General features: G+C 41.6%; 1 protein-coding gene across 1 annotated transcript in view; it reads left to right on the top strand.

The window, feature by feature from the left end:
* Positions 1–1434: 1434 nt before the first annotated feature.
* Positions 1435–12092, top strand: part of LOC139735919 (uncharacterized) — a 118751-nt gene continuing 108093 nt past the window's right edge. Inside the window, exon 1 of the mRNA XM_071646673.1 lies at positions 1435–1594. Within this exon, the coding sequence (XP_071502774.1) occupies positions 1471–1594 (124 nt within the window). The 5' untranslated portion in view covers positions 1435–1470. The remainder of the gene's footprint in view (positions 1595–12092) is intronic.

Raw genomic sequence — 12092 nt, 5'->3', positions numbered from 1 at the left:
GGAGTTTAGGCGGGGACACGTTGCGCCGCTCCGCTGGACGACGTATAACGGAGTTCACTGACTTGGAGGCCATTGTAGGGACGACTTTTTGAACTTCGCCTTTGTTCTCTCCTACCATCCAAGCAAGTGTTGCTTACAAGAGTGGATTTTATGTCGGATTGGTTGGTGAATTTATTGTATTTTTGAATTAACGAGCCACGAAGAAAATAATATACACGTTGTCTCTCTCTCATCACTTGTTGGATCAATGTAAGCAAACTCGAACTAGTTTGTGAATGGAATCAAGAAGAATGAGGTAAAGGAAAGGAAAAGAGGGAAAGGTAGAAAGCTGAAAGGAACCCGAGCAGAAAAATGAAAACAACTCCGGTATGCTAACCGGATTTCTATCTCTCCCTCAGCCAAGCCCAAGACCTTTCGTGGAGTGGCACTCTGTTCGAATAGAGATATAAACGTGGTCGGCGAATTAGCTGCAAAAAGACGCAGAGGTGCCACCTCGACACTTCTTGTATTGTGCGAAACAAACCCTGCTCGTCGCATGTCGTCTGCTAAAAGTGGAGCACGGCTGGACATCTTGAATGGATGATATGTTTACCAGACACTGGTTCCTTGTTTACCCAGGGCTGGAGGACCGCTGCCTGGGAGTTTGCGAATAAACATTTCCTCCAGTTTTGATGTTTAGTGGAAACTTTCGGCTCCCAAAAGAGTTTTACTGCATATTTTTTTTTTTTGTTTCTAAAGTAAGGAGACGGAGCATAAGTGGATAAATAAAGCAGAAACTGCTGTTACATTCTCGAGGAAAGCACAAACAACTTTTGGAAAGTGAAATAAAAGCATCCGAAGTCACTCCATTCATGTGAGTACTGGGAAACACGGAGCGCGGTCTCTCCGTTGAGTGTTTCGTGAGTTTCGGTCTTGTGTACTGAGGAATGCAAACAAGGAAAGGAACACTTCGGAATATAATGGCCTTGACTTGTCGGAAAGTGTTTTAAGAACACAAGAGAATGAATAACGAAACAAATATATCTTGATCTGTCGTATCATATTAGGAAAATCTGGTGATTCATGTAAGCATTTATTCACGAACGCGAGCAGAGGTCAAGAGAATATACGAGGATCATAACACGCCGATGTATGTCACGGAACAGCACAAAACGATGGTACATTGCCTTACACACAATACGTCAAACGGATCAAATGTGTTTAGCAAAGATTCTACCGTTGTAGAACATCACTTGCATCAGAGTGCATACTTTGCTCGGATGCCATGTACTTATGTTGTTTAAACACAAGAGAAAACTGAGTGTGACAGGACGACAGTTTAACGTGTAGTAGACAATTCAATTTCTATTTTTCTGTTTTACCCTTGGGAGTACGGCATTCACATTTGGTTAGTACGCGAATGAATGAAGTCGGGCCAGTCTTCTCTTTTGGAGTACGTAAATCGATATCGGTTCCCCCACTAGTGCCAACATGAAGATGCCAGTTTACGAGAGAAGTGGGGGACTGTCAATGGGGGCAAGAACTCCACGCCTTTTCGTTCTCCTTTGTTTTCTCGCGGCGGCGCTGCAGCTTCAATCCACGTCTGCTGATCAAGGTAAGACAACAACAACCAAACTACTATCATTGCATCACTAAAACTAGAACGTATAGAGTGTGTTTGCATGCTCATGTCGTATGGTTGGAGATCATTCGAAATAATAATTCATGCTCACGTCGTGATGAAAATGTCATGCTCGTTCAAATACTGAAAAAGAGAGCGTACTCGATGGAGACGATCTTTCTTTTTTGAGCATTGTTGAGACATAACTAGTATTAATCCTTCCTCTGCTCTCTATTCAGTCAACGAAGAATGAGTCGAGACTCGACTGGATGGTATTAATATGAATATTAAGTTCCGCGTTCATTAACTTCAGCGCATTTCTAGGAAGGAATCTTAGATTAGACTGGGTCGGGGGAATTCAGAATGAGAGTGTCTACGGGGGATCCGAGCTTCAGTCCGGCTCGTATATAACGCTCATCATGCCTCAAACATTTATGGCATATCGAAGCCAGTATGAATACGACAAGAAGACCACTTGAAAGAGAGCTCAGGAGCGCCACTATGAATACCAAACCACCAGTCGCCTTTAGTTCATGAATGTCATGATGCTTGTGCCTAGCAAGCACATCGAACGTGCAATGCTGCATTTTTTAAGAACACAAAATAGGTCCAAGAAGCTGCGCGATTCCGCCCAGTCATTTGTTTTTCTTCTTCATGACGGTAATAAATTGACCGAGATGCTTATCTTGTATAGTTGTATGGTTTTTTTTTACGAGCATAAAACACGATTTTCGAAAATCGAAAAACCGAAAGGGAAAATCTTGCGCACTTATCTTATGACCGTTAATATTGTCTATTACTAAATCCAGTTCATCAGAATAAAATTTCGCTCTCTCACTAGCTTACCAATATTTATGATCATGAGTGATATTATTCATTTATATTACTCTTCGGAAGCCTTTTTTTGTTTGTTTATTTGTACATGTAATGGTGTTTAAATCTTTTGGGAATCAGGGCGTAGATTTATCGTTGTGTTAAGTGTTTATACGGTTTTATATAGTTGCCTATGGGTGTTTGTTTGTTTGTGTGTGTGTTTGTGTGTGATGATTATGGGATCTGTATACATGTATACCTGTATGTCCTCGACAGTGATTACTTACGTTCGTCCGCGCGCTATAGATGATCATGTGTACGACAATAATATTGCTACAGTGTATGCGATATTTTTCTAAATGAATTTAATTCGAAGTGACGATACCATGTGCCGGGTGCACGCGTACATTGTACATCTGTGAGGCGCATGCAGTCGAAGAGGATTTTTGCCGTTTTTATTAATTTGGCATTTTGACCATCTAGCGTTTTAATGAAAACGTACTTTCGTGCCTTTGGCTGCCGTGTCTTGGGTTGGAAAATGACAGTTGGAAAATGGAGCGATGTTATAACTTCACGTGACCAAGTTAACACGAGTTTTAAAAGTGGTCGCTTCTTGTTTCCCGTCAGCACCCACCTCACATGGCCTCTTTCTGCTGAAAGTTTTGAAGAAATACGATTGTATCACACAAGTTCGTATTTCTCACTTCTTTGATACTAGGGGTTAGCGCCAACAACTTCCGTGTTTTTCCCCCCTCTCTCTCTCTTCTCTAGGAGAATTTTGTAGAGTTCTTTGCCTCCTGCTTATCCTAAGCCTTACCACTCGGCCGTGGAGCGTGTTGCTTCCCACGAGAGCTTTCGGCCGTGTTTGGTTTCAGTGATTAGGAATCGTGCTTTATTATCATCACGTGTAGTCAATATCCCAACAACATCGGGGCTGGAACGGCGCTTCATCATAATTTGATCGGTTTCTAATTCAGGATGGCCAATGGTAATGACACGACATTTCTTTGCCATCCTACTTTCATCGAGGTGTATAGCAGGGTAGAAGAAAGGGAGGTGGCCAAAAAAAAAAGGAGAAAAGGGGATAAAAATAGTGGCGAAAGTAGCACAATAGTGGCCATGTTGTATTACGGATAGGGTGTCTGTGATGATGTAAAGATGGCGGGTTGAAATGACGCTGAATAGAAAGAAGACGCGAGGAGCAGAACGGGCAGGGAGAGGAAGGATCTGAAGAAAGAGACAGACAGATGCAAAAGAAATGATGGTGAAATTGGGAAAAAGATGAATAGAAAGATGAAGAGAGGGAGGGAGAGAGATTAGCAACGAAAACAGGAGATGGGGACTGAAAACGAGGTTCGTTTTGTTGGTAGCACGCTCACATTGAGTTGGCAGCTCCTTTTAAATCCAATTTTGCTCCCCTTAATGGATGAGGGTGGAGTTTGAAAGGACAAACATTTTAGTCAGGCGGTAGCAAATGTTTAGCTCCTCTTCTCCTCCCCCCCCCCCCCCCCCCACATACACACATATCTTTTATGTGCGTGTGTGGTGCTTTATTCAAAACTTGCTCATTACGTGCCGAATTTGTGTGCACGCAGACTTTGTGGCTTTGCCAGTGCATGTTGGGACCTGGGCAGTCTGTATAATGAAAGGCACTGAATATGAAATGCCGCCACATTGGGAAGCGGCTTCCCACCCCCCCACCCTCTCCTTCCACGATCTTCCTACATGAAATTTAATATACCATAGTGTACCCTCGAGTTTCATGTTATAACTCCGAACAATAACGTTAGCGGCTATCCCTTACACGACGGTGGAACGCTTGGCAATTGGTAATAAAGCCGTAACCTGCAATATAGCGCCGAAATTGCGTTAGCGTTGGCATACTTTGCGGTGCCGAAGTACAACTGCGCAGAGAAAGTGCAGCTCATTTTTCGTCAAAATGATGCAATTGCAGGAGCCGAAACAGATTGAGCACACCTCCCATGTTTTGCCAATCCATTTGTTCGGACGAAACATGCTTTGGAATCGGGTCACTCACCATCTGCGCTGTTCATTTAATAGTCTTTTTTCCTTCTTGCTCTGTACCATTCACAACCTCATTTATTGAGGAATTGTTTTCTTGGGGTGGGGTGGAGTACATTCATAAGAATGGCTGTATTGACCCTAAATCCTGTGCCATATGTCATAATGATTACAATCTTATTCATATACATGTTTAGAAAATCACTGCTTGCATTAAAAATAAAGGTATAGATAGACAACAATGATTTTGATGGATCTTTATGATTCTGTGTATAACATGAAGGGCCTACACATGTGTATCACATAGACTATTCGTGTGGTAGTGACGATGTTAGAGTGAAACTTGTAGAGTTTTGTAAGTCATATTCTCTCATTTTTTTCTCTACATTTTGTTGTGACGAGTCGTTTCCATTTTCAGAGTTTACGAATCATCTCCAGCATGAAGAAAACAATGGAAATGGGAAGTAAATTTCATATGTGAGTCTATTCAACTGTATAACTAAAAACTGGAATACATTTCAACAAAGGAGATATACAAGTAGATAGGTAGGTAGGTAGATAGATTGATAGATAGATAGATAGATAGATAGATAGATACATTTTTACCTACACTGTACATGTTTGCCGATGGGTATGAGGATTGGAATATGGATAGATCAAGAAAGATAAGCAGGATATAAGATATGTACAGATTGATAGATACACAAAATATACGTCCTGTAGGCCCTACATTAGAGGCCTACAGTATAAAGGTAGATTGATTGATAGATAGGTAAATGGAAATAGAGAAGGATAAATATTGATAAACAGAAATTAATAGAGATTGAAATAGAATGGAAGGCCTACATGTAGGCTTATCATGTAGACGTAGGATGTCTATCGCATTGTGAGAGACTCACAAGTTTGATTATGTAAGCCCTACAACTGTACGGTGGGTTGTTCAACATTTACAACTCCCAGAGGTTCTTGTAATTACTCTTTTATGAGAACGCAATATTTAATGTGTAATTGGAATCCGGGAACCCTCCACGTCACAAAGTTGAATGATCTACAGAAACTGTGCTTCCCATGAACTAATGCTGACGAATTTTCTTCCTTTCCCCTTCCACCTCGCTGCTTTGAGGATGAAATACATAAATTGATTAATTGAGAAAAAAATACATCCCAATGAAGTGGTCCATAAACACAACAACATCATACTCGGAACTAGTTCATTTTATTATTGGATATTTTGTTTGGTGACTCACACAGAGTCCATCCCGTCCGTAGTTATAGGAGGTAGCACTGGTGAGGATCTGCACGAATTTATCAACCCCTGTGAACTGATATAGGACCTACATTGTAGGGCCTACACGTCAAATCGCACGACTATGTACTTCTACTCCTAACTATAATAATGATAGCAATGATATGGTGGTGATGATTATGATTATGATAATGATAATGGTAAGAAATAAAAAAAAATAATGCTAGTGGTGAAAATAGTAATTCTAATACTGGCAAATCTTATAATAATAATAATTGTTTTATTATTGTTATTATTGCTATCATCTTTACTATTTACATCATTTTTATCGTTATTTTTTTCAATGATTATTTTTTTCTTCTTGTTTTTGAAGGAGGGTTGTATTATATCAACATGGAGTTGTAGCTCCATGATATGAGCCATCATTTTCGCAACCAAAAGAGCAAATGTTCCTTCACATGAATTATTAATGGAAAGAACGATGAATGAGTCCGTGACACCGGAGCACACTGCGGCGGGTGAGGTCGTGGGTATGTGCTACAAATCATGCAGGAGGAGCAGAAACACACGTACACTCTTCTAGTACGGTTTCTCTTTTCCACTTGTCATGCGGGTCAGCGATGCCCCGAATTGTGACAAAACTGCAATCCGACGTGGCCTCCAAACCGCAATTCATTACAGAAGCTGTTTGGACTCCCTCTCCTTGTGTTCACCAAGGGATTGCAAATCCGCAGAAATTTTACCCCACCGCACCACGAATCCGGGAAATTTGGCGAGGTAGCGATAATATTTTGTCTTTCTTTCTTTTTTTTTTTTCGTGTCAGCTACTTTTCTTTGTGCCATTTGAGAACTACGACTTTACTGTTTAGTTGTCAGTCACGACTGACGACTGGTCTCCCGACATTGTGCAGGCATGGCCCGGATTACCTTGTACATCTCCCATCGGGAGGGACTGGGTAATGTGTACAACAGGTCAAGCGAAGTGTGATATCAAGGAGCTCCTTGGTGCTACTGCTTGGTTGGGTCGTATCTTGGAGGGAGAAAGAGTACTGGATGTTTAAATGGGAGGGAGTGGTAACTTTGAGCGCGAAGGAGAACATTATATTTCACGTCCCATTTGATGTGTACAAGACAGTGTGAATGTGTATTATTGTGTGTAAATGGATGCATTTGTGAATGCGTTATTAAAGGAGATCTCCGGATGATTTTCAGACTATTACATTTGAACAACTATTAATTAGTTATACTGGGCACCGAGTTTCAGAATTTATAATGATTGGGATGGATGAGGAATAAGGATGTTTTCAAAAATTATAACAAATTGTAATGAACAAGGATGGTGACATGGCAGTCTCACCATAGGAATGCATGAGTTGGGGCTCAAGGATGGAACAAAAGAAGAAGGCATGCATAGATTCTAAACAAGTGAACTTATTAAGCAAGCGGTATTGTAATGGAATTACACTGCTGCATTTCTGAAATAATGAGCCTCCTATGCCATCATCATTGTTCTGTGTGATTTATTGAAGTTTTTTTCAGAACATTCTCTGCTCAAGGACCACAATAATTTCTACAAATCTATAGGCCTACATGGAGTTGTCGATTTTGATATGACGTGAAATGATACGAAAGTCGTCTGGAATGCCCCTTTAATTATTGTTATGCGTACAGTGTGTGTTTGGAGCACACCATGCGTGTTCTACAATAGGCCTGACCACACTTCCAATATCTAAACAAATGGGCCTAGTCCCTACAATTGTACATATACATGGACAAACGAACTGCAGTCTACTGTTGAGCGAGGGGAGAAAGTCTTTATGGTCAGTCTTCTTTCTGGCCAGGGAGATTTGGGTAAACATTACATGCATGAGGTGAGGCAGAGAGTGAATGCATTTACACAGTGTGGCATCATACACTTCGGCAAGGGAATAACACACAAACACACACACAGAAAAAGCGAGCCAAACTTGCATTATGCGGAGTGACAATCGGCGATTTATTCGCCAAAATCTGATAACATTAGCGATAATAGCTGAATAGTGACGGAGTCTGTTCCCGCCTACTCAATAATTCAAGGTATTCATTTTCACCGCGGCGATCTCCAAGTCGTTGGCTTATCTCATCATTTTGTCGGTGCCTGGGTCTGTCTGGAAAGAAATTCTCTCTTCTCTCTCAAACATGTCCGCCTCTCTCCCTCTGTCTGCTTCTGTCTATCTGTCTGTCTGTTTGTCTGTCTGTCTCTCTGTCTGTTTGTCTCGCCCTGTTCGGCATCTACTACGAAATCATCACTTGCAAGTGAAGAGAGCAGCGCAGGGAGATCGGTTTTCAGAGAAACATTCGCAAAGCCTAATTGGCCATCGATTTAACATTCCATCCGTTCGGCTATGGTTCGTCTGGGCCGCCACTCGGGGCGCGAAGGAAGAAGAAGAACGATTGAGGAATGAAGGCGAAAATGGCGATCGCATCTTTTCCCCTTTCCCTTTTGGTGGATTGGAGAACAGCTTCATATTTTGGATGCTGTTGTCGTTGTTGCCATATTTTTTCTTTCCAAAGTCGCCGACCGTATAATGCAATCACTTGCCATCAAGTATAGATGTGGGATTGTTTTACGCGGTGGAGTTTCGGTCTTCTGTTGGCGTTAGATTATCTTGTTAACGTCCCGTGCGCTCATATTTTTGATGCTGTTCATACCTGATTCTATATAGCTGGAAGTCAAGCCTCCTCCACCCTCCCCTTCCCCCGCCCCTTCCCCTCTCATTGAATGGGCGCTCGCAGACACAATCAGGCCAGGGTTCATGTCCATATATGTCCGACACATTCTTCCACAAACGTTTGTCTGCTTTTTGGATCTGGGTATAATGCTGATGAAGGTCGGAGGAACAGAGAGGCCTTTCATTCACATCGCTAAACAAGTTTTGATTTATTGGCAGCAGCATCTGTATTTTGCATGGTTTTAACCGTTTGGGGTAAAGCTATCAAGAATATTGGACCAGAGACGTCGAATTGTGGGTAACGGATCTTTGCCCAAATTCATGATTAGATGAATAAAAGAACCCAAATTCATGATTAGATGAATAAAAGATTGTAGTAACGAAAATTATAGAGAAATTTGAAAATATTCCGCTATGAATGTATGATGTGACTGCAGCGATGTAGGCCCGCCAGTTGATTGTACTTGCTGCGTCGTTTGTGCTGGCACTCGTGAGAGGAAAGACGAACAGAATGAGAGCAATCCAATTATTCTTGGTTTTTTTTTGTGCTTGTGTGTGTGGATAGTCCAAGTTCATTTCAAATTCAAGACGTTGCAGGTGCTTAACTCTCAAAAAAAAAAAGAAAAAAAAAATCAGATCCTGACCGTCATAACATTTGAAAACTAGCAGGATACTTATTGAACGATCATAGAGTGGGTGTGATATCGGGATTTCTTCCCCAGCCACTCTTTTCTGGACTTCCACTGGAAATTCTTACCAAAAGTCCTTGATTTATGATTCAAACCACCCCCTCCCCGCTCCTCTTGAGTAGGCCACAATTCTAGTACTTTTATACATAGAGCCGAACATGCAGTGGACTTGTCAATGGTCGCTAATGTAGATCATTGTGGCGTCACTAATGACAACGGTTTGTTTAAAAACATATTTCGCCCAAAAGAAAGAAAAAAATACTGATTCGCCACCTCCAAAGTTTGGTTTCGACGAGGCCCACGCTGACTGCCGCTGGCTACAGGTACGCCTTGTTCTTGGGACAGGATTGTTTTTATCTAAATATGGGGAATCCGATAAAGAGCCATAGAAACCGAGAGTGTTTCCGGGATTGAGCTTGCCAGACTTGGTTATTCATTCCGATCCATTTAGCTAAGCCATGCAAATCTCCAGCTCACGAAAAACAACACTCTTCTCCAGCTCACGAAAAACAACACTCCTCCCTCTACCTTTGTATGTGCGTGTATGAGAAAGACTTTAGAGTACAATTTACTGCATTTTCAACCAGGCAGGTACACACATCTACCAACGGACTCGACAACTTTTGTGTAGATGGGACATCTTTGATCATAGTCTGGCGTCTAGACGTAGACGACTCCCAGCACCACATTAATGTATTGTCCACATACGTAGGGCCTTTAGGTATACAGGATGTGGAATTTGTGTACATTTGACTCATTGGCTCAGAGAGGGATAGTTTTGAATTAATATCCAACCAAGTGTTTGTAGATTTTTTTTTTGTCCAGTTGGATAGTTCTGATTTATCGATTAAAGGGATAGTACAGTTTTGGTGGAGATGAGAATTGGGTTTTTAACTTTTTGCGAGATACCAAGAAAACACTTATGATATAGTACAGAACATACCATTTTAAGAGGAATTCAAAGTTTATTTGACGACGATCGGGTTTGGAATGACTGAAACATAAAAAAAAAAACAACAAAGTAAAACAAAGCGATCGTAATAAAGTGTGGGTCCCACACTTTATTAGAATCGCTCTTTTTTGATATCTCAGCCATTTCAAAACCAATTTTCATCAAATAAACGTTGAATTCCTCATAGAATTACTTGCTCTTTCTCATTTTATAAAAGGTTTCTCATTATCTCACCAAAAATTGTTAGAAACCTGAAATTAGGTCTCAACCATAACTGTACAATCCCTTTAATGTGTTCAGATTGTGACGCATTTGTTTACCTCTCTCCCTTCTGTAGGGAGCTGAGCACCAGTCATGAATCTCCTCATCCGAATAGTCAGAAATTTTCTTTCTCCCTTTTTGCTTTGTTTTCCAAGCAACATTTCATATTTCTTGTTAATACACCCGCGCACACATAAATGGACTTATATTGATATACTTTATGTAGTACGCTTTTACTATGTAGGACCTATAGGTGTGTTAGTGTAAGAGAACTGGCGGGAATGAATTTAGGCCTATTGCTTGAGGTCGAACTTTTCTGTCTTACAGCCAGTTTTTACAACAAGAAGAAGAAAGGGGAAAAAACTGTGTATGTCAATTCACTACAGTTGTGATATTCTCCCCGTAGTTCAAGTAGCAGGAAGAAACACAAAAGTCCCAATCGAATATGTAAGTTAAAGTAATAAGTCTGTATAGCAAGCTGCTTAAAGCTACAGTAGAAACGCCCTCCTATCCAATTCATTGTCTTATGTTCCATCGTCAAAGACGTGACCTTTGGCAACTCGTGCGTAACCCTTGGATTCGACTTCGGTTCCTGCAATGCAGCGCCCTTTGGGTATTCGTAAGCCTTTCTGAAAGCAGTGAGGATGTCCACAAAGACAGAAAGGGAGGGTGTTCTCCAAAAGCGTGAATTAAGTAGAAAGTCAACACGAGAAATTGTCATCCAAACAGCCGGGACGCGGAGCTACGGGATGAGGACATAAGAACGTCGCTTTTGAGTAGGTCTGGGTATACCCGTGCCATCTGCGATCGCTGTCAGTGGCTAGTCTACATTTACAGTCGTTTGCATGAGTCAATGTTTTCTAATCGTAACTTTGATATGCGAATATGCCCATTTTCAATTGTAAACGCATCTAAACTTGTATGCATGGTAGTCTCATGAGTCCAGTCTCAGGAAGACACGCAACAAAGAGAGATTTATAGAATCTTTCTTTCAAAGTGATTGACAAAGAGACTAGAAAATCGTAATCCGCTGCGCATGCACGGTAAAGTACACGTATGAAAAGACTTGGGAAGATTTTGTGCCTTGATGGTTGCCCAGCATGAAAAGATGTCCCCGCCGTGTAAACACAAACGTGTGGAGAGGACTTCGTGAGCCCCTCTCTGCCAACAATACGTAGCGGGGTGCTCGGCCGGGGGAGAGGGGGATAAGAGCCGGATTTATTCTGCCAGAGAGGTGTCAAAAATGTCGACAGTTCTAAACGTGGTCCTCACCTCCTCCCTTTTTTTTTCAATCCCTGATTTTGTCTGCCTACAATACATTGTAGTTACACAAAACTCCCATAGTATAGGCTCTGTACGATGATACCCGATGATTTTTCGAAGCATAAGCGCCGTCATGACTGTCATTATAGACGTTCCTCAGTGAAATCTGTTGACGTATCCAATGATCAAGTTGTCTTCTAAACCATTTAGTCTCGACTAAATAATGTAGATTATAAGACTTGTCAAGTAAGATGCTGTACTGCTACAGAAACTGTGATGTCAGGTACTCTCTAGTCGTATATCTAACCGCGGTCCATGTTGCTCCCGCGCCCCTCGATTTCTTCAGATTGCACCGCCACGCACTAAACTGTTTTCTCCTCCCATGGGGGAACCCACAACGGAATTTGCGCAGCCGCCTAAATGGAGTCTAATTCCGGAACACGCCTCCAGGGGGAGGGGGTAGAGGTAAACACCACGGCGACTCACTTCGGAAAATCTTTGAGCTCAAATTTAGTCAAATATCTAGAGTAGATGG

Source organism: Diadema antillarum, unplaced genomic scaffold (genome assembly GCF_040938485.1).
Source record: "Diadema antillarum isolate AM-2024a unplaced genomic scaffold, OU_Dant_1.0 seq00000606_RagTag, whole genome shotgun sequence".
Taxonomy (NCBI): Eukaryota; Metazoa; Echinodermata; class Echinoidea; order Diadematoida; family Diadematidae; genus Diadema; species Diadema antillarum.
This window is presented reverse-complemented; position numbering and strand designations above follow the sequence as displayed.